Consider the following 27,507-nt stretch of genomic DNA (forward strand, 5'->3'; position numbering starts at 1 on the left):
TCACTGTTTGGATGATTGTAAAAGTTTTGAAGGGGGGTCTTTTTCTCACAGTCATGTTACAAGGCTATGCAGGTCATTACTGCATGCTTCATCAGGGTCAACGTTGTCGTTGCCTTGACACATTATCTTACATATGTCAATCAATTTGAGAATATCCAAGTCCGATTCATACAATTTATGATTGAGTATGAACTGTTGTTGTTTGGTTTTTTTTTTTTTTTTGGTTTTTAGGAGCATTAGCAACTAAGGCCATATTGCTCCGGGATATGCGGTGGTCATTCCCTGACCTTTCCACATCCTCCGTATTTGGTGGTGACAGGCTCGAACCCCGGTCTAATCAAGAAGCGTGTGCTACGCACTGCTGCTCCTTCCCACCTGGCTACGGAGGCGCCTTATGAGTATGAACTCTTCATTGTCGTCGTAGATCTTGACGTATTTCATCTCTGACAGTATCTCTGTTTCCTCATTGCAAAATAGAATTCAACCTTACCATCTCGTGCTTGTACTCGCTGAGATTCCGAGCCAAGTCATTGTTTCGATAGCATATTATGCGTGGATACTGTTGTTTCTTGCAGATCTTGTAGCGCTGTATGTGTATTTTGCAACAAAGCATGACAGAGTAACATGATCCAACATGAGAGTATGATTGTAACAATACAAATACTTGTTGTTGTGTTGTTGCAATCATACTATTCAACAAATGGCTACAATCAAATGGGTAATTAGGCTATTGGCCTAACCTCTTCCAAACATTGATTCGGTAGGGTAAGCAGCAGGTGTGCATATCCTATTTATCACTAACATTGATTCGGTAGAGTAAGTAGCAGGCGTGAGCATAAATTTCATTGTTCACGATTTCAGTTCTAGTTGTTCGAAATTTAGTAGGTGTTGTCAAAGATGTTTACACATAAAACATCTTTTGTGCATACAGGGTACACACACATGATTTTTTTATTAGTTTTTACCATTCGAAATAATTCCATAACCATTTTGCTAACCCTGCACCAATTGCATTCTCAATTGTAACAAAGAAGTGGTTATGTGGGATCGAAAAGTGTCTTTTTTTTCTTTCTTTCTTTCAGCTTCTGGAAAGAGATTTTGGTATATTTAAGATCTGCTTGAGGTATACCAAGGTGTCCACCTTTTACTTATGGATTTCAATACTTATTAAATGCATATTTTTTTGTTTTTTTATGACAAATATAAAAATTAAAGAAAACTTTATTTTTTGATACCTGTTTATTTTCAACGAAACAAAACTTGTATTAATTTTAAAAAAAATAAAATAACAAAAAACAAAATGAAAACATGACACCTATTAGTTACATTCATTTTCAAGTTTAAGTGTGTGAAATTCAAAATTATATGTGCAACATATTTCTGCTTACACATTACGTATATAAATATTTTAGAAGTGTGCAGGTGCATGTGTAGCTGTGTGCTGGCACTCAACCACGCATGCACAGCATATACAAGGTGTCTCAAAAATATTGGTACAAACGTTTAGGGGAGGTAGGTAACATCTCAAGGAATGCGAATCGCATAGGAACTCATAATCGGAAACGTCACGGGAAAGTAGTAACAGAGGCACAAGAAGCAGAAATGACACAAGACAGTAATTAGTGGCAAACATTTATTTGACATAATATTAACGATGGAGTACGAGCATCTGTTGTAACATCATTTCATGATGTTACAACAGATGCTCGTACTCCATCATTTCATGATGTTACAACAGATGTAACATCATTTGTAACCTGGAGTTTCTTTGACAGTAGAAGCAGCGCAGATGAGTCTCGCCACAAGATCCATTTCCGTCTCCACAGGCGATTCATACACGATAGATTTGAGGGCCCCCACAGAAAGAAATCAAGGCTCGATAAATCAGATGAGCACGGGGGCCAGGCAACGGGTCCACCATGGCCAGTCCATCGACGCCCAAAATGCCTGTTCATATGGTCACGAACACACCTTCTATAATGGGCAGGCGCCCCGTCATGTTGAAACCAAATGTTGCGTCTCACATTTGCTGGAACATTGTCAAGTAACCCTGGTAGACCTTGTTCAAGTAAGATGCGATATTTAGCGGAGTTCATGCGGGATGGTAACAGGTATAGGCCAACTGAGCAGTCACTGACCATACCTGCCCACACATTTATTGCGAAGCGATGTTGTGTCGCACGGGGCGCACACAGTGTGGGCTGTCTTGAGCACATGAGCATTGTGCTGATTGAATAAGCCTTCCCAAGTGAAATAAGAGTCATCCGTGAACAAAACATAGGCTGGAAAATTCAAGTCTTGAACACTTTCTTGGAGAAACCACTGCGAAAAAGCCACACGAGCAGGATGACCTTGGGGGAGCAGTAACTGAACCCTTGGAGATGAAAGGGGTGTAAGGAATCGTCGTGCCAGACATGCTGTACACTACAACGAGACACGCCTAAAGCAGAGGCAACGGCACGTGTGCTGGTAGTAGGATTATTCTGGACGGCATTCAACATGCTTTCTTCCATGGCGGGAGTTTGTGTCGAACGTGGTCTGCCCGCACTACTCCTGTTTCCTCTAAATGACCCATAATCGCACAAATTTTGATGCACACACGCAAACAAACAGTGGTCCGTTACATGTCTTTTTGGGAAGCATTATCCCTAACTTCATTGAGTGGCTCGTCCATTGCCCTCTGCTAACACTAGGTGCCATACACTAGGTGCATGTCTGCCAGCTCACAGTTCGTATATCGATGCATGCTCTTTGTGCGGCGACCACTGCTTGAATGAGTAAACCAGAAATTTTCCCTCTCGCAAACTGATGAACAGTGCCGTGTATCAACTTATGGTGACATTTTGGGTTATGGATTCCTATGTGATTCACATTCCTTTAGATGTTACCTACCTCCCCTAAACATTTGTACCAATATTTTTGAGACACCCTGTATATAATATGGGACCAGCTATATATACATAGTATGGAACCTTGTATTCAGAAACCTGAAATCTATAACCTGCTTTTTTTTTTTTTTCACCCAGTTATGTGATGCTGCTTTAGTCTTGCTCTGCTCACCTATCAGAACATAGGCTTGCTGAGCAGTCAGTCATGAGGGTGAAATATTCATTGTCAAAAATAAATAATTAATGTAGCTTCTCTGATTACTTTTTATTTTCAAAGAGTAATCAGTTGAAAAAGCCATCGGAGAACTAACGTGTGGCAAGTCACCTGGAATTGATTAAAGCTACAGGTGTGAAGGGCACTGGGGTTTTTCATAACATGATTGTAAAAATTTGGGAAATCGGACGGTGGCCATCAGATTGGAAGAAATCAATTTTCATCACCTTACCAAAAAAAGGATATCTGAAAATTTTCTCAAATTACAGGACTATTAACCTAATTTCTCACGCTAGCAAGATTCTTCTTCAAATCATATTAAACAGAATCTCAAGAAAACTTGAAGAAATTCCAAAAGAGCAATCAGGTTTCAGAAGGGGTTGAGAAACCAGAGATCAGATCTTAAGGCTACAACTGATTATTGAAAAATGCAAAGAATTCAATGTTCCAGTCGTTTTGTGTTTTATAGATTATGCAAAAGCATTTGATTGTGTTCAACATGAGAAACTATGGGAAACGATGACTATTATGGGTTTCCCAATCCACATAATTCAGCTGATTAAGCTACTGTACCAGGAACAGGAAGGAACTATCAGAACGAACATGGGAAACACAAACTTTTTCACAACAGGTAACAGTGTCAGACAGGGCTGTATTTTGTCACCTCACCTTTTTAATCTTTATGCCCAAGATATCATGCGTGAAGCTTTGGAAAATTTAGAGACTGTCATCAAAATTGGAGGACTGAAGATAAACAACCTTCGTTATGCAGATTATACTGTACTAATTTGTAATTGTAAGGATCATCTTAAAGAAACTGAGGAGAGTATGTGAAGCAAGTAAGAAAAAAGGATTGTTTCTGAATGTGTGTAAAACTAAAATTATGGTGATTGGTGATAATCTTGGTTCCAGTAAAGTGAAGGTTAATGGGCAAGATATCAAAGAAGTTGATGAATTTGATTACTTAGGGTCAAGAATAAATAAAAATAGTACTGCTCAAACAATGTCAAGAGACGACAGGCAATTGCTAAAACGTTGGTTGTTTATATGATAAAATTATGGAGAGATCATGATCTTCCCCTAAAGACGAAACCGAGAATCATTGATTCGTTAATTTTTCCAGTTGCCACTTATGGACGTGAAGGATAGAATCTGAAAAGAGTTGACAGGAAGAAAATTGAGGCATTTGAAATGTGGTGTTACAGGAGAATACTGCATATTTGTTACTTGGATCGAAGAACAAATGAGCGGGTATTGAATAAAATTGGCAGTCCTAAAATTCTTCTTCATAGCACCAACAAAAGAAAACTCAAGTTTCTTGGTCATATAGTAAGAAGGGAAAACTTTCTGTTGAAGAATATAATGGGAGGAAAAACTGAGGGGAAGAGGTGCAGAGGAAGACCTGCAACTAGGTGGAAGGATGGGATCAGTGAACTTCTGGGCATGACACTTTACGATGCTGCTCGTATAGCACATGATCGATGCAGTTGGAAGAATTTGTTGGTGGCTACAACAGCTTCTCAGGGAGCTATGTGACTGGAAGAAGAATCAGAGAGTAACGAATATTCGGTAAATTACTGAATTTTATCTGCTGTCCTGTTCATTCTCGTGCCCCACCTGTGGCCTCTCCTTAATAAATTCCAGTAGTGTACTGCTGAAGATTATGATGAAAATACCCTCTGTCATAAGTGGTTCACCTTCCACATGTTATGGCCATGTTTCACACCAAATTTTTGCAACCCACTGCAGTTGTCAGTAATAGCAGTGATGGAGTTTCCTTATGTATGGGTAATGCACACACATCATTTCTACTACCAAGGTAGTTTTAATGCATCATTTTAATTATATCTCATATTGTGAATACCTTCACAATGAGTTGCCATGGTATTGCAATACCTCAGTAATGCTTCACCTATGGAAAAGACTAATGTTACTTATTCTCGGTAGATACCACCACCCAGATGGCACCATTTCAAAGCTTATTGGCTTCTCATCAGTGGGTGGGCAGGTACCCTGTTGTTTCAATAGTTACAGTTATAAAGTATAACTCCACAATATGAGAGATGCCTGATGGTGTGCATGGTTTAATCTAAAAGATATTTCTTGGCTAAATGCCTAAGAGTATGAAGGAGTTTACTTTGCAACAGCAGGGTTCCTGCCCATCCACTGATGAGAAGCCAATAAGCTTTTAAATGGTGCCATCTGGGTGGTGGTATCTACCGAGAATAAGTAACATTAGTCTTTTCCATAGGTGAAGCATTACTGAGGAACCCAATAAGCTTCGAAACTGTGTCGTCTGGGTGGTGGTATCTGCCCAGAATAAGTAACTTTAGTCTTCTCCATAAATGAAGTGTTACTTATTCGAGGTAATGCAATACAATGGCAATTAAAATGGTGCATTTTAATTTAGTATTAGTATTAGTAATGGCCACGTGGTGCAAGGAAGCCTATGGCTTATGCTGCTCGAGCCAAAAAAAAAAAAATAAATAACAAAAAATACATCAAATAAAATAATAAGAACAAAAACAAATTAATAATAATAAGAAGAAAATTAAAAATATAATAATAATAAAAATTAATAGAAAAGGAAATGGACAACTTATGCATTTCCCTCCTCCCTTAGATAATTATCCAGCTGACCTTTGAATTTCTTCAGACTGGCTAAAATAAAACTTCCTGCAATCCAGTCTAAACAGCGTCCCCCTTGAATTAAGCCCCTAGTTCTAGAATCATTTATAACCGTGAAAATTTCGTCCTTATTCAGTTTGCTTATGCCTCTCAGAGCCTTAAACACCTCAATCAAGTCTCCTCTAAGATGCCTAGTTTCCAAGCTGTGCAACCCACATAATTCAAAGTCTCATAGGGACACCCTTTTGCCGATCTCACCAGGCAAGTTGCTTGTCTTTAGACCCTTTCAAGAAGCACAATATATTTCTTTAGGTGCAGTCTCCATACTTGAACACAATATTCCAAGTGTGGTCTAACAATAGCCTTATATAATGGGATTATGACATCCTTATCTCTACTAGAAATTGTTCAATAAATCATCGATAGGACACCATGGGCCTTCCTTGCAACCAGTCTACAATGCTCGGAGAACTTCATGACCATATCATAATACCCAAGTCCCTTTCCTCCACTACCGGCTTTAGTTCAACTCCGCCAAGTGTATAAGTTATTTTGGGGTTACTGTTCCCCAGTTGCAGTACCTTACACTTTTCTGGATTAAAGCATAGCTGCCATTTTTCTGACCAGTCCTGAAGTCTATCTAGGTCATTCTGAAGAAGCTCTGCTTGGTGGTGGTGATCATTAACTACTCTTCCAATCTTTACATCATCTGCAAATTTAGATGCCATTTATGAAAATCAAAAACAACAGTGGTTCTAATACTGACTTCTTATGTCAACCCAATCTGAGGAATAACCATTTATCAACCCAATCTGAGGAATAACCATTTATCCCAACCCTCTGCCTCCTGCACTGAAGCCATCCAGCAATTCATCTAAGGATTATCCATCTTAGAACCCCCCTTATGTATTGGAGTTACGTTGGAACTTTTCCAATCCAACGGAATCACTCTCGAGTCCAGTGATGCTCTCATAATTAGCCTCAATGGTTCAATGCACTCACTTGCCACCTCCCTTAAGATTATAGGGTAAATGCTATCAACTGCAGGAGCCTTACTGGCCTGTAGGCTTGAAAGTTTTTTCATTAAATAAACATGTGAAATTTCAACATCATTAATTATATTTTTTTCAACTTCACTCCCAGACTCTCATTGATGTGAAGGGTTTTTCTTCTGTAAATACAAATCAATGCAAAGTAACTGTTGAGTTCATCTGCAACTTCAGCTAGGGTATCTAATACTATCCCACATCCATTACATAAGGGTCCAATTTGGTTTGTTCTTCTCTTCTTTGCATTTATTTATGTGAAGAATTCCTTATCCCCCTCTTTGCTCTCTTTGCCAGCGATTTCTCATAATCTGTCTTTGCCAGCCTAACCTTTTCAGTGGCATTATTAGAGATCAATTTGTAGCTGTTATAGGCTTCAGTACTTTTTATTGCTCTTTATTTCTATTAATAATAGAAATGATGTGTGCATTACCCATGCATAAGGAAACTCCTTCATACTCTTAGGCATTTAGCCAAGAAATATCTTTTAGAACAGCAGTGATGTTTCCAGTCTTTGCCATTGGCATAAGAGGAGGAATATTTTAACTTCTGTTCCTCTATGCAACATATTATAGCAAACAATATACAAAAAAATATAATTTTATACAAAAAAAATTTTGTATATTGTTTGCTTCCTCAGTCTCAGTTCATTTTTGTACTAGGTTTTTCAAATTCTTTCAGTTTTTCACCACTACTTCACTTCCAGTTTCTACTATCCCTTAAACTTCTCTTAGTTCAGGCACTTTGTGTATTTTTCATTTCCATTTTCACAGACAGTTTATTTATGTTACAAACCACACATTTTATATATATATATATACACACACACACACACACCGATGAGCAAAACATTATGACCAGTGAATTGTAATGCAAATTGAAGCAACTGCAGGTGAACTACGGGTTGGGACATGGTATAAAAAACACCTGATATTGAGCTCCGTTAATCAGTGTTACTCTTGTTCTTCAGATGGGAAAGGCAGCAGACTTAAGCGAGTTTGACAAAGGCCAAATTGTAATGGCCAGACAACTGTGTCAGAGCATATCTGAAACAGCATGGCTGGTGAGGTGCTCACAGTCAGCCATTGGTTAGTACCTACTGAAAGTGGTCCGAGGAGAGAAAACCCACGAACCCCCAGTGAGCTGTTGGACAACCACGGCTCATTGATGCTTGAGGTGAGCGAAGGCTCTCCCAGATGGTACGTGGCAAAGCAACAGAAGGGTGATTGTGGCACAACTAGCTGGTAATTGGAATGCTGGTGATGGGAGTAATGTGTCACAAAACACACAGTATATCAAACCCTGCTTAAAATGGGATTGCATAGCCGCAGGGCACTCCGAGTGCCCATGCTAACAATGGTTAACTAGTGACAGCACCTACAATGGGCATGCGAGCATCGAAACTGGACCTTGAGCGATTGGAAGAAGGTCATCTGGTCCGACGAGTCATGTTTCCTGTTGCACCATGTGGACGGTCAGGTACGTGTGCTTTGTTTACCTGGATAAGTGATGATGCCTGGATGCACCATGAGATGAAAACAAGCCAGTGGCGGTGGCGTCATGCTTTTAGCGATATTCTGCTGGGATACCTTGGGTCCAGTCATCCTTGTTCTGGGCACTCTGACATCTACCACCTATCTAAATATCATTGCTGGTCAGGTACACCCTTTCATGGCAACAGTCTTCCCCTCTGGCAGTGCCACTTTCAGCAGGATACTGTGCCATGCCACACTGCCCGGATTGTTCGAGACTGGCTTGCGGATCACGAGGAACACTTCCAGGTATTTCCTTGGCCTCCAAATTCCTCAGACATCAATCCCATCGAGCATCTGTGGTTTGTGTTGGAAGAGCAACTCCATCTGTGGCGTCTCAACCACGGACCTTACAGGAGTTATAGGATCTGCTGGTTATGTGTTGGTACCAGATACCACAAGACACATTCAGAAATCTTGTAGCATCTATGCCTCGCCAGGTATGAGCTGTTTTGGCTGCACGTGGAGGACCAACATCATATTAGGTAGGTGATCATAATGTTTTGGCTCATCAGTGTGTGTGTGTGTGTGTGTGTGTGTGTGTGTGTGTGTGTGTGTGTGTGTGTGTATATATATATATATATATATATCCTAAGAAATTGATTAACTTTTTATTTTATATTATTTTATTAACTATTTTATTAATTTTATTGTACTTTTATTTATTTTTAGTCTGCTCATTCCTTTGACGTAATGGAAAAGCCCAAACCTTCATATGAAAGACCAAAACTAGAAACAGGTTAATTTTTTTTCATCTTATTTGAATAATAGCTAATATAATTAACTTATTGTTATAAATAGTGGAAAGCCAGTAGAAAGTTAAATTATATAAATTTAACAAATTTATATTATTTAATTGAAGTGTAGTATTTCTTACAGGTTTTGAAAGCTAATCCAAAGATAAATATGTTAATTATACTCAATATGAGCTCAGTTATAAATGTCATAGTTGCCTTCATATACTACAGGTTGCCATAATTTCATTAGAATAAACAAAAGTTAAGCTAAGCTTAATTTAGAAATGTATAAAAGGTACTTCATATTTCAAAAATAATTTGAAATATACTGTTATATTAATTTTTTTGTATCTTGTAACCCCTTTCAAAGTCTGTGCATGTTTATAACTGTGCATTGTAAATATCCTTCTTACTTCATGCAACACATGCATGATTTATATATTTATCATGTAGTCAGCCAGTGTCAAAAAACTGATATCATGTACAGATTTCACCTTCATTTATTATATCCCTACTTTATTTGGAGCTTTATAGACCCTAGTTAGATCCATTTTACTATATCTAGTTTCCAAGCTCTGTAGCCTGCGTGTTTGAAGTTTTTCCTCCTATGGGTGCCCTTTCGCTGATTTCACTAGGCCTGTTATCTGTCTTTCGGTCCTTTCAAGAAGCACAAACCTCCTTTTTCAGATGTTATCTCTAAACCTGGGCACAGTATTCCAAGTGAGGCCTTATATTTGCCTTGTCCAATGATATTATGACCTATGTTTACAAGCAAATGTTTGAAAAATCATCAATTAGACACTGTGGGCCTCTCCTATTTGCTGGTAAATCAGCTCATTTCATTAAATGTTTTCATTTAAATATTTAATAATGTTTGTTGAAATTATTCTGAAATTATTCTTGTGTACAGTTTTGTGCGAAGATGTTTTATATTGTGTCATCTAATCATTGAACTTAGCATTAGTAGAGGCATTTGATGCAAGAAAGCAAGCTTATGCAGCATCAGCCAAAAAAAAAAAAAAAAAAAAACACTTCCACTTCATCCCTCTGTTCGTTCGAAATACCTGTCCAGCTGAGCCTTAATCTTATTTAAGCTATCAACTTCCACGACAAGGGATGAAAGTCTGTTCCACCAACCGACCAACCACCCGCTGGCTAAAGGCAAATTTCCACACATCTATCCTATATCTGTCTTTCCTCAATTCGAATTTATGCCCTCTCAGGTGATTATTCTGAGCAAGAGGAAGAATCCCATCAACATTGAGCATGCTCAAACCATTCAAGGCTTTATACACCTCTATCAGATCACCTTGCTGGTGCCTAGTCTCCAGACACTGTAATTTGCAAAACTTAAGCCTTTATTCGTAAGAGCACTGCTTTGTTCCATTCACTAATCTTGTTGCCCTTCTCTGTACTCGTTCCAGCAGCTCTACATCCTTCTTGAAATGAGGCCTTCAGACCAGTATACAGTACTCTAGGTGTGGCCTGACCATTGCCTTATACAAGGGAATAATCACCTCCTTATCCCTGCTAGAAAAATTCCGATATATCATTGACAATACACCATGAGCTACTCTTGCAGCACATCTGAACTGCTCAGAAAACTTCATATCTGCCTGCACAGCCACCCCCCCAGGTCCCTTTCATTCTCTACCACTGTCAGTGTAGTACCACAGAGGTGATATGTTGCTCTGGGGTTGCTGTTTCCCATATGTAGTACTTCATATTTGTCAATGTTTAACTTCATTTGCCACCTCTCAGCCCATCTGCTCAACTATTCTAGATCCTGTTGCAGCAGCATACTGTCATTAGTGTCATTAATAACCCTGCCAACCTTCGTATCGTCTGCAAACTTGGACATTAAGCCTGATATACCATCATCAATATCATTTATAAATATAGAAAACAACAATGAACCCAACACTGAACCCTGAAGGACTCCACTAATAACATTAGTCCAAGATGAGCAGTGTCCATTGATTACCACTCTCTGTCTTCTTCCCCTCAACCACCCCTTTATCCATAGCAGCAATTTGCCTCCAGTGCCACACTGCTCCAATTTGTGCAGCAGTCTTCCATGTGCAACAGTTCAAAAGCCTTTCTAAGATCCAAGTACATAATATCAAAGTTATTCCCTGCATCCAGTTCTTTTGTGACTGCATCATAGTATCCAATCAAATTGGTCAGGCAAGACTTCCCCTTAACAAAACCATGCTGTGTCCGAGCTGTAACTGAAGTCTTGTCTAGATGATCCTGCAGTGCTTCTTTAACCAGTGCCTCCATTAATTTTCCTGGAACAGAAGTTAAACTCACAGGTCTATAATTACTTGTGTCAGCCTTTGATCCTCCTTTGTGAATTGGGGTCACATTTGCACATCTCCAGTCTGTGGGTACCTCCTCTGAGTCCAAGGAAGCTCTCATAATTATGACTAAGGGTTTGCTTACTTCCTTTGCTGCCTCCTTTAATATAACTGGATAGATCCCATCCACCCCGGGTGCCTTTCTTGTGTTTATCTTCAACAACCTCTCCTCCACCTTACTCTCAGTTATTACAAGATTCTCTAGCTTACTGCCAGAGTTGAATACACCTCTGGCATTCCCCTTGCTGAATAACTCCTCATGTGTGAATGTCGATGCAAAACATTCATTTAGTTTGTTAGCTACCTGAGCAGGTTCATCAACAGTTGACCCATCGATATCAAGTGGACCAATCTGATTCATCCCCTTCCTTCTAGAGTTTACATAAGTAAAGAACTTTTTGCTGTTTTTCTTTGCATCCCTTGCCAAAGATTTCTCGTAATCTGCCTTCGCCTGCCTAACCTCCTTTGTACCTTGGTTACAGATCAACTTGTATCTATCATAGGCTTCTGTGTCATGTGTTAATTTGTATGTATCCCATGCATTTTTATTCTCTGTTATATGTCTCATTAGTTCATCTGACATCCATTTAGGCCTAAACCTTGAACAATATTTCTTAGTTGGTATGTAAAGCCTAGTAGCTTCCAAGATAAGTTCTTTGAATGCTTCCCATTTTAAATTTGCTGTTGGTAACATCATCAGTTGGTCCCACTGTATAGAATTAAAATACTGTCTCAGTCCATTGTTACCGCCTTTACGAAAGCAATAACCCTTCCCTTTACCCCTAATGATAGTTACCTCTTGAGTAAATCCCACTTCAGCACACTGTGATCACTGCCACCCAGTGGTTCATTTATATGCAGATTCCTAATGCATGAAGAATCACTACTGATAATCAGATCAAGAGTATTACTCCCTCTAGTTGCCTCCCGAACATGCTGGTGTAGAAAACAATCATCCAATAAATCCACAAAAGCCTTGCTAGTGTGTGAGTGACCAGACCCCAAACTCCAGTCAATATCTGGGAAATTAAAATCCCCCATTATAAGACTCTCTGATTTACTGGCCCACTCAATTTCCCTGTACAGTTTCTTATTATACTCATCAGAGTTATTAGGCCTATAGCACACTCCTACTCTCAATTTTGATCTCCCAATGCTTGTGTCACACCAAACTGACTTGACACTGCACTGTCCAGCGATGTTGACTGGCTTCACTTCCTTGGATTTTATGTGTTTCTTAACTAATAGCATAACCCCTCCTCCCTTCCTATCCTGTCTATCCTTTCTGTAGACGTTGTACTCCCCAAATTCCAATTCTGCATTCCTTATATCTGTGTGACACTGCGTCTCTGATATCCCAACAATATCTGCTTTTGATATTTTGAGCAATACCTCAAATTCATCAAATTTATTTACTAAACTCCTAGCATTCGTGTACACGCAAGTATACATGTACCTGTTTCTATTCTTAGCTACCCTAACACAACCCATGTGTTTACTTGTACCGCAATGACTCCCAGCAGTCTCTGAAATATCCTGCATCTTATTTTTCAGGCTTCTGCTCATTCCAATAGAAGCGGTGCAGGAATCTCTTTCACCTCTGCCAGTGACTACTGTTAATCTATTAGTCTTTGTCTTCCCCCAAGCTAGCAGTTTCCGACACACCTAACTCTGCCTCGATAGCATCAGCAAATATTCTTGCACCCTTTCTATTTAAGTGTATTCCATCCCTGTAGAAGTCTCTCCCGTTAACAAGCACAGACCAGGCTGAAAAAAATTCTACCCCTTGAGCCTTGCACAATCTCTCCAGAGCAGAATTGATCGACAAGGCTCTCATCCTATACTCCCTCTTATCGTGTCTGGGCAGAATTGCAGACACTTTCAAATTCAACCCTAACTCATGGCTTTTTTTTTCAGCATTGTCTTGTACTTGTTAAGTAATTTTGCTGGTCCTCTACTCTTAATATCGTTAGTGCCAATGTGCCCTTAAAGGATGATATCTGCCCTACAACATCATCAACCTTTGCTCCTGGCAGACATACTCTGGTCCTGTTCCATCTATCCTTTTTGTACAATATGTTCCCCGTTTCCCTAACAATAGAGTCACCTACAACAACTAGTTCCTTTGGGACCAGCTCATTCTGCCTTGGGGGTTGCTGCTGTGTTGCATGATGTTCAAGTGCAAGCTCTGGCATTGATGTGGGCAGCTGAGAGCTTGATGGGCGCCTCAGTTTAAATTCTTCGAGGGCATCCACCCTGTCCTTCAAGCTCTCATATATGCCCATAACAATGTCAAGTTGACGCCTGATTTCCTCACACTCCTTACATTGTGCACACACACACACAAAGACATTCCCCTTGGCAATATCATGTCCCGTTCCTGATTGCTCCACAAACATCAAACAAGCAATGCATTTCAATAGACTGTGATTCAGAGGACAACTCCCCCCCCCCCTCAGTTCTCCCCTGAGCCACAGCATTTCCACTCCACTTTTGATTTGCTGCTCTGGTCTGAGTCATGATTTCTATTGAAGTTCAATAAAATTCCAATACAAAATATAACCCTAACCTATATCCCAATGCAGTTATACACTATATATATGTATTTCGGTATCGAATATTATCTCTGAGTTACGTTATATGACTTTCTTATCCCTTGTCAACTTATATGTATTAATTTATGATGTTACGTTTGTAATAACTAGGTCACTATATTTATTTAGTTAAAAAAAGTACAATTCAGTTGACAATGAAATTTAATAAGATTAATAAATTTTACTGATTAACTGATACTACTATACTCGCTATCTAGTTTTCCGTTAAACCTTACGCTAGCATAAGTGTATCGTATAACAATGGTGGCAAGTTACAAATTGCCACCATTGCAAGTTACGAGGTATTATTTACTTTCCAAATCGCGCTATCTAAATTCAAAATAAACCACAGAGCTTGACTAGGTCTATAAGCTACTTATAGAAAATAATTTAATCTAACAATTAAGTCAATAAAGCGGCTAAGTATAATTAAAAACTTTTCATTCGCGGGAGCTGCAAAACCTGTCCACACGTGAATTTGATACCCTTACTGATACTAAGTAATAACCTACAAAATCTGTATCTAAATTCAATTTAAACGAAAGTAACAACTAGGAATACAAAGCAACTCTAAAAAATAAATTAATATGCCAGTAAAAAATTATTATTATTAGTAGTAGTAGTAGAGGCATGCGATGCAAGAAAACAAGCTTATGTAGCATCAGCCAAAAAAAAAAAAAAAAAAAAAAAGAATTTCACACATTCACTCCCTTTAAATGTTTGTCCAGTTCCTCCTTGAATTTATTTAAGCTATCAACTTCCACAACAACAGATGGAAGTTTGTTCTAGCAATCAACTACCTGCTGGCTGAAGGCAAATTTCTGCACATCTATTCTATGACTGTCTTTTCTCAATTTGAATTTATGTCCCCTTAGGTTTGTAATCTGAGTAGCAGGAAGAATCCCATCAGAATTGAGCCTGCTCAACCCATTCAAGGCCTTATACACCCCAATCAGATCACCTCATAGGTGCCTAGTCTCCAGACACTGCAATTTGCAGAACTTAGAAGCCTTTCTTGGTAAGACCACCCCTTTCGTTCCCCTCATCAATCTTGTTTCCCTTCTCACTCAAGCAACTCTACATCCTTCCTAAAATCAGGCCTCTAGACCTGTATGCAGTACTCAAGGTGTGGCCTGACCATTGCCTTATACAAAGGGATAATCACCTCCTTTTTCATACTAACAAAATTCCTGTCTGCGTTGCTCTGAAAATTTCATATCTGACTGCATAATTACTCCCAGCTCTTTTTCATTTCTACCACTCTAAGTGTGGTATCACACAGTTGGCATGTTTCTCTGGGGTTACTTCTACCCATGTGCAGTACTCTGTATTTGCCGAAGTTAAACTTCAGTTGCCACTTCTCAGCCAGTCTTCCCAGCTTTTCTAGATCCTGTTGCAGAAGCACACTGCAACAGGATCCCTGCCAACCTTTGTATACATCTGCAAATTTCGATATTGATCTAATTCTTCTCATTCTTTATTTAATTGACATATAACGTAGAACATATTGAGCCTTGTTGCTCTGACATTTATTAATTTATTTGCAAGTGTTTGTATTTTAATGTCTACTGCAAGAACTAGTTCCCAGTTCTCAAGAAAGGGTCTGCTGGTGTTTTGGTTCTACATGGCGCCAGGTGGGAAGGAGCAGCAGTGCGTAGCACACACTTCTTGATTAGACCGAGGTTCGAGCCAGTGACCACCAAATACGGAGGATGCGGAAAGGTCAGGGAATGACCACCGCATATCCCGGAGCAATATGGCCTTAGTTGCTGATGCTCCTAAAAAAAAACAACCAAAAAACCAAAGTTCTACATGACAGGAAACACTTGCTGTGCAAGAATTACATTAAAAATGACTAGCAGAGGATTGATTATATGAGTATATAGATTTCTTGTTTATACTTCAGCACAACCACCACGTCAGAGGAGTTGACAATTAATTTTGAATTTAATCATAAATCACATTTATTTAAACATTTTGCTAAGAAAGGATGTACTATGCAGTCTGCATCGCAGTTATTGATTGTTGCAAGAAATTAATAGCCTTGATAATTTGCTCTTTTTTTAATATATATATGTAATGGGGTTCTGGAAGTTGTTCAGTATTTTCTAGAAAAATGTGATCTTGTGTAGCAGTCATGTATTAATGAAAAATTAGTAGTGAAGTTCAAGGACCCATTCATGGATATCAAAACTCTGGTAGGTAGTTAGTATTGTAGTTATAGGACTTTCTGCCCTTATCCTCTGAGGTCGAGGATTTCCTGTGCGGACGTGCCTTTCTGCCGCTCTTGGAATAGAGAAGTTTTTTCTGATTTATTTTCTGCTTTATTAGTTTAAATTGACATATTAACTTATTTCTAGAGTAGCTTTATATTCCTATTTACGGTACTTAAAGTTAAAATAACTTAGATAGAGATTTTGTAGGTATTACTTAGTATCGGAAAGGGTATCAAATCCACGTGTTTACCGTTCATAAACGGCCGCCATTGCTACGTGAAAATTAATCAGTAAAATCTATTAATCTTGTCGAACTTCATTGGCAATTAAATTGTAATTTTAACTATACATATAACCACTTAGGTTACGGAACATAAATAATTAGTAAAAATAAATAATTAATACATAACTTGATACAGAAGTTATATAAAGGGATTTCGTAGATAACACTCGTTACTGAAGCGCGATACAGCATATCCGGAATTCGACAGCATTAGCTTTGTATAGTATAGTGCATAATATAATATTGTCAATTAATCAGTACATCTATTAATCTTGTTAAACTTCATTGTCAATTAAATTGTACTTTTAACTATATATATATAACGACTTAGAGTACAAACGTAGCAAATAATTAATACATACTTGATACGGAAGTTATATAAAGGGAACTCGTAGATAACACTCGATACCGAAAAATAAATATAGCGTTATAACTGTGTTAAGATACAAGTTTAAGGTTTTAATTTTGTTCTGAAATTGTAATTTTATTGACATTTAAATCGAAATCATGACTCTGACCAGAGCAGCAAAGCAAAAGGCTCAAGCTAATGGGAGTGCTGTGACTCAGGGGAGAACTGAGGGGGGCGGTTGCCCCCTGAATCACGGCCTTTTAAGATGCACTGTTTGCTTGATGTTTGCGGAGCAATCGGGTACGGGACATGATACTGCCATGGGGGATGTCTTTGTGTGTGCACGATGCAAGGAGTGCAAGGAAATTAGGCGACAACTCGGCGTTGTTATGGGCCTATATGAGACCTTGAAGGACAGGGTGGATGCCCTCGAAGGAAATAAATTGAGGGGCCCATCAAGCTCTCAGCTGCCCACATCAACACCAGAGCTTGGACTTGGTCATCTTGCAACACAGAGGCAGCCCCCAAGGCAGAATGCGCTGGTCCAACAGGAACTAGTAGTTGTTGGTGACTCAATTGTCAGGGAAACGGGGAACATGCTTTGTAAAAAGGATAGGTGGAACAGGACCAGGGTATGTCTGCCAGGGGCAAAGGTTGATGATGTTGTAGAGCAGATATCATCTTTTAAGGGCACAAAAGGTGATATAGTTGTACACGTTGGCACTAATGATATTAAGAGTAGGAGACCAGCGGAATTACTTAACAAGTACAGGTCACTGTTGAAAAAAAGCCGTGAAGTAGGGTTGAATTTGAAAGTGTCTGCAATTCTGCCCAGACACGATAGGAGGGAGTATATGATGAGAGCCTTGTCGATCAATTCGGCCCTGGAAAGATTGTGCAAGGCTGAAGGGGTAGAATTTTTTTCAGCCTGGACTGTACTTGTTAACAGGAGAGATTGCTTCTACAGGGATGGGATACACTTAAATAGAAAGGGTGCAAGAATATTTGCTGATGCTATCGAGGCAGTGTTAGGTGGGTCGGAAAACTGCTAGCTTGGGGGGAGACAAAGACTAATGGATTAACAGTAGCCACGGGCAGAGGTGAAAGAGATTCTTTCACTGCTTCTATTGGAATGAGCAGAAGCCTGAAAAACAAGATGCAGGATATTTCAGAGACTGCTGGAAGTCATTGCGGTACAAGAAAACACATGGGTTGTGTTAGGGTAGCTAAGAATAGAAACAGGTGCATGTATACTTGCGTGTACACTAATGCTAGGAGTTTAGTAAATAAATTTGATGAATTTGAGGTATTACTCAAAACATCAAAGGCAGATATTGTTGGGATATCAGAGACGTGGTGTCACACAGATATAAGGAATGCAGAACTGGAATTTGGGGAGTACAACGTCTACAGAAAGGATAGACAGGATAGGAAGGGAGGAGGGGTTATGCTATTAGTTAAAAAACACATAAAATCCAAGGAAGTGAAGCCAGTTGACATCGCTGGACAGTGCAGTGTTGAGTCAGTTTGGTGTGACATAAGCATAGGTAAATCAAAATTGAGAGTAGGAGTGTGCTATAGGCCTAATGACTCTGATGAGTATAATAAGATACTGTACAGGGAAATAGAGTGGGCCAGTAAATCAGAGAGTCTTATAATGGGGGATTTTAATTTCCCAGATATTGACTGGAATTTGTGGGTTGGTCACTCACACACTAGCAAGGCTTTTGTGGATTTATTGGATGATTGTTTTCTACACCAGCATGTTCGGGAGGCAACTAGAGGGAGTAATACTCTTGATCTGATTATCAGTAGTGATTCTTCATGCATTAGGAATCTGCAGATAAATGAACCACTGGGTGGCAGTGATCACAGTGTGCTGAAGTGGGATTTACTCAAGGAGGTAACTACCATCAGAGGTAAAGGGAAGGGTTTTTGCTTTCGTAAAGGAGACTATGCTGGTCTGAGACAGTATTTAAATTCTATACAGTGGGACCAACTGATGATGTTACCAACAGCAAATTCAAAATGGGAAGCATTCAAGGAACTAATCTTGGAAGCTACCAGGCTTTACATACCAACCAAGAAATATTGTTCAAGGTTCAGGCCTAAATGGTTGTCAGATGAACTAATGAGACATATGGCAGAGAAGAAAAATGCATGGGATACATACAAATTAATGGGTGACGTGGAAGCCTATGATAGATATAAGTTGGTCTGTAACCAAGTCACAAAGGAGATTAGGCAGGCAAAGGCAGATTATGAGAAATCCTTGGCAAAGGATGCAAAGAAAAACAGAAAAGAGTTCTTTACCTATTTAAACTCAAGAAGGAAAGGGATGAATCAGATTGGTCCACTGGATGTTGATGGTTCAACAGTTGAGGATCCAGCTCAGGTGGCTAACAATCTAAACGAGTATTTTGCATCTACATTCACACATGAGGAGTTATTCAGGAAGGGGAATGTCGTAGGTGAAGTAAACATTGGCAGTGAGCTAGATGATTTTCTAATAACTGAGAGGAAAGTGGAGGAGAAATTGTTGAGGATAAACATAAAAAAGGCACCCGGGGTGGATGGGATCTATCCAGTTATATTAAAGGAGGCAGCAAAGGAAGTAAGCAAACCCCTAGCCATAATTATGAGAGCTTCTTTGGACTCAGGGGAGGTACCCATGGACTGGAGATGTGCAAATGTAACCCCAATTCACAAAGGAGGATCAAAGGCTGACACAAGTAATTATAGACCTGTTAGTTTAACTTCGGTTCCAGGAAAATTAATGGAGGCACTGGTTAAAGAAGCACTGCAGGATCATCTGGACAAGAATTCAGTTATAGCTCAGACACAGCATGGGTTTGTTAAGGGCAGGTCTTGTCTGACCAATTTGATTGGATACTATGATGTAGTCACAAAAGAACTGGATGCAGGGAATAACTTTGATATTATATATTTGGATCTTAGAAAGGCTTTTGATACTGTTGCGCATGGAAGACTGCTGCACAAATTGGAGAAGTGTGGCATTCGAGGCAAATTGCTGCTATGGATAAAGGGATGGTTGAGTGGCAGAAGACAGAGAGTGGTAATCAATGGACACTGCTCAACGTGGACTAATGTTATTAGTGGAGTTCCTCAGGGTTCAGTGTTGGGTCCATTGTTGTTTTCTGTATTTATAAATGATATTGATGATGGTGTATCAGGCTTAATGTCCAAGTTTGCAGACGATACAAAGGTTGGCAGGGTTGTTAAGGACACTACTGATACTATGCTGCTGCAACAGGATCTGGAAAGGTTGAGCAAATGGGCTGAGAGGTGGCAAATGAAGTTTAACATTGACAAATGTAAAGTACTACATATGGGAAACAGTAACCCCAGATCAACGTATCAACTCTGTGGTACTACGCTGACAGTGGTAGAGAATGAAAAGGACCTGGGGGTAATTGTGCAGGCAGATATGAAGTTCTCTGAGCAGTGCAGACGAGCTGCAAGAGTAGCTCATGGTGTCTTGTCAATGATATACAGGAATTTTTCTAGCAGGGACAGGGATGTGATTATTCCCTTGTATAAGGCATTGGTCAGGCCACACCTTGAGTACTGTATACAGGTCTGGAGGCCTCATTTCAAGAAGGATGTAGAGCTGCTGGAACGAGTACAGAGAAGGGCAACAAGATTAGTGAATGGAACAAAGGGTTGCTCTTACGAAGAAAGGCTTAAGTTTTGCAAATTACAGAGCCTGGAGACTAGGCATCGCCGAGGTGATCTGATAGAGGTGTACAAGGCTTTGAATGGCTTGAGCATGCTCAATGCCGATGGAATTCTTCCTCTTGCTCAGAATAATCACCTGAGAGGGCATAAATTCAAATTGAGGAAGGACGGATGTCGGATAGATGTGCGGAAATTCGCCTTTAGCCAGCGGGCAGTTGGTTTGTGGAATAGACTTCCATCGCTTGTTGTTGAAGTTGATAGCCTAAACAAATTTAAGGCTCAGCTGGACAGGTATTTCGAACGAATTGAGGGGTGAAATGGGAGTAGTGGTTGTTTTTTTTTTTTTTTTTCTTTTTTTTTCTTTTTTTTTTGGCTGATGCTGAATAAGCTTGCTTTCTTGCATCATATGCCTCTACTAATGCTAATGCTAATGCTATCAGTTCAGGCATCATTATGCTGCTCAATTGTAATTGATCTGTGTTTATAAAAATAGATTATACTTTAGTTATGCCTATCAGCAATTGATTTGCAGACAGTTAACTATTAGTTGCTCCTGATCAGATCATGAATATGAGAATTTGAATAATTGATTTTTGAAGGTGAAGGTTGGCCAGAGCATCGACAAACAGCCATCTTTTAAACTTGTGAACCACTGAAAAGTCTTTAAACAACACATAACATCTTCTCTGGAAGGTTTTTTAAACATTTTGTGGGTTTCTGTTGCACTTTTGAGTGAAATGGGAGTGGTTTTTTTCTTTCCCATTTCACAAACCACTCCAATTTCACAGGGGTCAAAACACTCCAATTTCACAGGGGTGAAATGGGAGTGTTTTTTTTTTCTTTGGCTGATGCTGCATAAGCTTGCTTTCTTGCATCATATGCCTCTACTAATGCTAATGCTTTTTCTTTATTTTCAGTGAAATTTGATGTGAATGTTTTGCTTAGTAAAATCATTTTAAAATGTGATGAAACATATAAAACACCTTTTCACTACCTGTATAAGCATTACATGTATATGTTGCCATTTGCATTTCAGGAATTTTCTTTTAAGAAAATACTGTTATAAATAATGTTTTAATCTTGAAAACCTGTTAATGTAGCATGGAAGGAAAAGAATCATTTCATAGTCCTTAATGCATAAAATCATTAAAAAATACAGAAATATGTGTTTTTACTTCACTTTAGCCTGGAAAATCAGTGGTTCTTATTATTCTAACATGTTACAAATGCATTCAGTTAGGTGAGTCATAAAACAGATTCAAATTGGGTCTTTTTTTTTGTGAATAGCTTTAGCAAAACACAATCACTAAAACACACATTAAAACTAGAAAGGAATCAAAGAAAGCTTAAAATTTATCAAAGCCTTTTTTTAATTAATTAAAAAAATTAATAAATTTATTTTTTAAATAAAAAAAAATTAATAAACACATTACTTCGTTGCACTAAGAGCCACACTTAGAATTTATCCAAAAGAGAGCATTCAGGCTAATTAATGATATTTGTCTTACACTCCACTGGTGAGAAAATATGCAAATCAACCTGTGGTCACACATTTGTACAGACAAAATACATGGTAAAAGATCCTATTTAATATACTGACTGGCACAATGTGATCTAAGTGGTCATACCACATACATGCAGATTTCAGTAACCTTTCTTGTTTGGGATTACTACATACACATAAAAAAAAATAATAATAATAAATAAAAAAAAATATACCTGACCTGGTTATTTCAAACACCCTGACTCAGTTTTCATGTATTAGATACACTCTGAATAACACTTATTTCTGATATTATATTGGCATTTGTTGCTTAAGTCTTTTATGGTAATAATGAGAGTTTGGAATTTAGAAAATGTATTATTTAAAAAGAACCTTTCTTTCCTTAGGTCCAGCCAAAGCAAGTAGTTTAAGGGAAAAATTTGAAAACATGGCAAAAACTGAAGAAGATGATGCACGTAAAAGAGCTGAAGAAGAAAGAACGAGGCGTCTAACTAGGGAACTGAAGGAACGAGAAGAAGCAGAAAAATCTGAACAGGTAACATAATGATTATTAGCCATATTTGTGCATTGTAGCCTAAGTTGCTGATGCACCAACAAATCTAACAACAGCATTAGTCATATTTATAGTTGCTCATACAGAAATACAGACACCCTAGACATTATCAATAATATGCCATACCACGTCTATAATAGACCAGGATGGACAACGTTCGTTTCGGAATCTGGCTGCTTTGTTGTGGTATGATGTGTAGCAGTTTTGGTAGAGTAAGAAAGAAAAAGGATGGAGCATATGATTTAAGTTGATAAGAGGATGATAATACAGTGACACGCTGCATCGTATCCTCCATTGATTGGCATTTAAGAGATGTTTACAGTGACATCTCTGCCCGACCAGTGATCACAAGAAACAGCGATTCATATGGTCTCATCTCTTTATGATATTCCTGTCACTTCATATACTAGAAACAGATGTAAGCAGACTTATCACCAGTTTGAAAAATTGTTGATAGTCTACTTACATCTGTTTGCAAAAGGTTTTACAGGTCTGATGGATCAAAACACCTTCCACACCATGTGAGTAGTGTGGAAGATGTTTTGATCCATCAGACCAGTAAAAACTTTCCATAGAGTATGGGAGTGTTCAAGACAAGCAAAGTTTTAAAGAATTTTTAGAAGAGCATGACAAAGTTTTAAGGAGTTTTTGAACTACATAGATACTCTGTGTTCAAATAAAAATGTTTTATTTACACAAATATTTATCTATATAGTATTGGTGTAAATACACCATAGTTAACCCATATATTTGAACTATGTATGTAGCGTAGAGGGTATCATTTTAATTGTATCTCATAATGTGGTTGCCTTCACAACGAGATAGCTGCTATTGCATTACTTCAAATAAATAATGCTTCTCTAGAAATAACTTCGCAACTGTGATGGCTTGTTGTATTACCTGGGTACCTGCCCGCCCACTGATGATGAAGCCGTACAGCTTCGAAACGATCTTCTGGGTGGTGGTACCACTGAAAATAAATAACAGTAGTCTTCTCTACTAGAGAAGCATTATTTATTTGAAGTAATGCAATAGCAGCTATCTCTTTGTGAAGGCAACCACATTATGAGATACAATAAAAACAATGCCCTCTACACTACATACGTAGTTCAAATATATGGGTTAACTATGGTGTATTTACACCGATACTATATAGTTAATTATCAAAACCCATAAGGATTATGCCCTGTGCATTTAATTTTCCAAATACAAATATTTATATAATTGCAGATTTTGTATAAAACCATATGACCCTCAAAACATTTCCCCATGTTGCATCATTTATTCAATTTATAAGCATATAAATTGAATAAATTTATAAATTGATATGTTTACAAAAGTGAAAAATCTATCGTTTTGCAGTGTGTTAGTGTAAACAGACTTTTTTGAGTGTGTTAACGGTTAAAAGAAAGTGACTTTATTGTGGACAAGTTCTTTTCTAACCCCTACAAAAATATGGCTCCGAATAACAAGGGAATTGTGAAAAGATCAAAGAAGGTGAAGATGTTAGTGAGTAAAACTGAGTTATTAGACAAAATTTCTAATAGCGAAAGTGTCTCGTCAGTGTCAAAACATAAAATCAGTGAGCTTTAAATCTGTGAATAGAAGACTGAACTCAAAATAAAATTCCGTTGAGTTCATTTATCATTTGTGAAAAGGCGCCTTTTTCAACACTTTAGCGAAATTGGTGATAGCACTAGTGGGATAAGTTTTTTAGTTAGCAAAGGCAGGCTGGTTTGAAAGATATGTTTGAAATTTCTGATAAATATTACATTTAATATTGAATTGTTTCTTATTTTCATTTCGATGCCTTATGCTTGTATTTCACTATATACTGTCTATGTACATTGTCATATTATGTAGGTACATATAATACATACATAGACAATATTTTAGACTAGTTTTTCTTATATATTTCATACTTTGGAACGGAACCCTTTTATTACTATGGGAGCCATAACTCAGTATTCGCATTTTTGGTATTCGTGGCATTTCTCAGGAACGTAACCCCTGCTATTCGTGGGGTTTACTGTATTTATGAAGCTGACCCACGAAACCCAATTTTAGTACTGACCATATTTTTAGAGTCATCTGTCGTAGCTGCTAATAGCAAATCCCAATTCAATTTGAGGTCATCGATCACTTCTGACACACTCAAAAATATATTTTCACTTGTATCTTTCAAGCTTTTTAATGCAACTAGCTCTTCAGTTACTGCAAAATTTTGATTTACACCTTGGATATAAATTAGTAATTGAACTGCATGACTTGTATCTTCACTCTTGTCAATTGCTTCTGAAAAATGTGTGCCATTCACAAACTTTTTCTATGAGTTTATTTTGAACATTGGTTCCTAAATCTTCATTTTACAGTTGATGAAGATAAACGCGAATAGCAGGGGTTACGTTCCTGAGAAACTTACAGATGCAAAATTCTTTACTTTCTCAGGACATACATCATCTGCATTTGCCAAACAAATTCTCTATCCATAAAGGCCCTTCCTTCTTCAGCAATGATTTGGGTGGCTCAAAAACTAGCTCTAACTGCAGATAAATTATGATGAGTAAAAGTTCTAATCTTCTGTTGTTGACTTTGAAAAGTTTGGGTTAGTTCTTGGAGTTTTTTCTGCTGCAAAGCTCCTTAAAATTTATTGTAATTTGAGGCATGTTTTGTGGTGTAATGATTTTACATTGTATTCCTTGAAGACCGACAAGGCAACATTTCAAATGAGACACACACAAGTATCATTGAGCAATGCAGAAAAGTAATTTATTGGCCACCGCTCATTAAAAACGCGACACTCAGCATTAACTTTTCTTTTTTTCGACATCGACTTTGACATGATTTTTATGGGGTGACTGGAATAAAAAAAAAAAATACTCGTGAATATTGAAGTAAGCAAGCACTGAATGTGTCTTAAAATTTTATGAAATATTTTATTAATTAGGGATCTCCTAATTTTATGAAATTAGGAGATCCTTAATTACTGTCTTTGACACCTACTGCTATTTAATGATAGGGTAAAGATTAATGGATTATTTTAACGATGTTTCAAAGAATAGCTTTGTGTGGAAATAACAGAATTAATATCTAACAAGACTAAGCTGATGAACCAGAGGCGTCAACACTACTAATCAACCGATGAATGTTAAAATAATCTGTAAAATGTGTTTTTCATAAATTTTATTGTGATCTAATGTAAACATTAAATTTTATGATCTAATTGAAATATCCACGGGCCGGATAAAATTCTTTTGTGGGTCGTAGTTTGGGGACTCCTGGTTTATAGCATTGTACATTAGAACAAGCATTGTGCTTATGTATAATTATACATAACTTCTAAAGAGAGAGACTATCCATATTCTGGGATATTATTTGCTGTTTAATACTCTAAGCAAAAAAAGAGGTAACATTCTCTCTTCTAGCACTTCCACTCATTCAGTAAACTTTATTACATAATGCTAGCTACTCTTGCATCCTAATTTGATATTTCTTAACATTACCTACTTTTTAAGTAAATCCTCCAATTTCCTACTCTTAACATCATTAGTATCAGCATTTACAGCAACACCTTTTGTGTTCTTTAAATATTGATACAACTTCATCAAGTTTAGTCCATGGCAGACATCCTCTGGTTCCATTCCATCTCTCTCTTTTTTAAAGTGAAACTTCTTTAGGCGCACCCCAGACAGTTTTTCACATGGGAGTAACTAGCGCCCGTGGATTGACAAAAATCGCCACAAAATGATTCATCGCATACCACCATTGTACCACTGCATACCAGGCACGGGTGACACAGTGGCACATGTACCAGTGACACACAATGCAATCAATTCCTCTACAGTGTGGCCACAGTGTAATTTGTACACGTGTTGTGTTTAAGTTTAAAATTGGACTGCTAAATCTCCGATTTTGCAGTCCAATTTTGAAAATCACAAAACCAAAATATTTCTTTCACCATTCTCTACTGTATTTCATAAAAAAATTTTGACAGAAAAAAAATCAACAATTGAACTTATCAAGGACTAATAGTGAGTGTTGTAAGGCATATAGAGCATGTATATGTAAAGACATGTATATGTAAAAACAAGTAAAGACATGTATTGCAACCACCAAAACCACCTTCATTGAGTACAAAGGAGAGATCTGTAAAAACTTTGTAATAAACTTGTAAAACAATTGTAAAATATTAAACCACTATAACATCGAAATAATAAATGTTTCAAAAGATTCTAAAGAATTTAGTGTTAAGTGTAGGAGATTTGCGGATTTACTAAGCAAGTACAGGTCAATGCTGAAAAAAAGTCGTCAGTTAGAGTTAAATTTGAATGTGTTTGAAATCCTGCCCAGACACGATAGGAGAGAGTATATGATGAGAGGCTTGTCAATCAATTCGACCATGGAGAGATTGTGCAGGGCTCATGGGGTAGAATTTTTCTCAGTGTGGTATGTGCTTGTTAACAGAAGAGATTATTTCTACAGGGATGGAATACACTTAACTAGAAGGGGTGCAAGAATATTTGCTAATGCTATCGAGGCAGTATTAGGTGGGTCGGTAAACTGCTAGCTTGTGGGGATTCACAGACTAATAGATTAACAGTAGCCACAGGTAGAGGTGGAAATGATTCTTGCACTGCTTCTATTGAAACGAGCAGCAGCAACCAGAAAGCCAGTTGCCAGGGATTTCAGGAACTGCTAGGGATCATGAAACAAGTAAAGACATGTGCTGTGTTAGAATAACTAAGAATAAGAAGAGGTGATGTATACTTGCATGTACACCAATGCTAGGAGCAAAGTAAATAAATTTGATGAATTTGAAGTGCTGGTTAAGACATCCAAGGCGGATATTGTTGGGATATCAGTGATTTCGTGCCACTCAGATATAAGGGATGCAGAATTCGAAT

At 38.0% G+C, this 27,507-nt stretch overlaps 1 protein-coding gene across 2 annotated transcripts in view; it reads left to right on the forward strand.

The window, feature by feature from the left end:
- Cortactin (cortactin) overlaps positions 1–27,507 on the forward strand; it is a 312,424-nt gene that overhangs the window by 145,683 nt on the left and 139,234 nt on the right. For both annotated transcript variants that reach the window (XR_016547902.1, XM_090388922.1), the window contains exons 9-10: positions 8,981–9,047; positions 22,437–22,585. Coding sequence is in view for 1 of the 2 variants with exons in the window: in XM_090388922.1 (XP_090245048.1) it covers positions 8,981–9,047; positions 22,437–22,585 (216 nt within the window). In the remaining variant the exon portion in view is untranslated. The remainder of the gene's footprint in view (positions 1–8,980; positions 9,048–22,436; positions 22,586–27,507) is intronic.

The sequence above is a fragment of the Mastigoproctus giganteus genome, chromosome 14 (assembly GCF_048544385.1).
Source record: "Mastigoproctus giganteus isolate SK-2022 chromosome 14, ASM4854438v1, whole genome shotgun sequence".
Lineage (NCBI taxonomy): Eukaryota > Metazoa > Arthropoda > Arachnida > Uropygi > Thelyphonidae > Mastigoproctus > Mastigoproctus giganteus.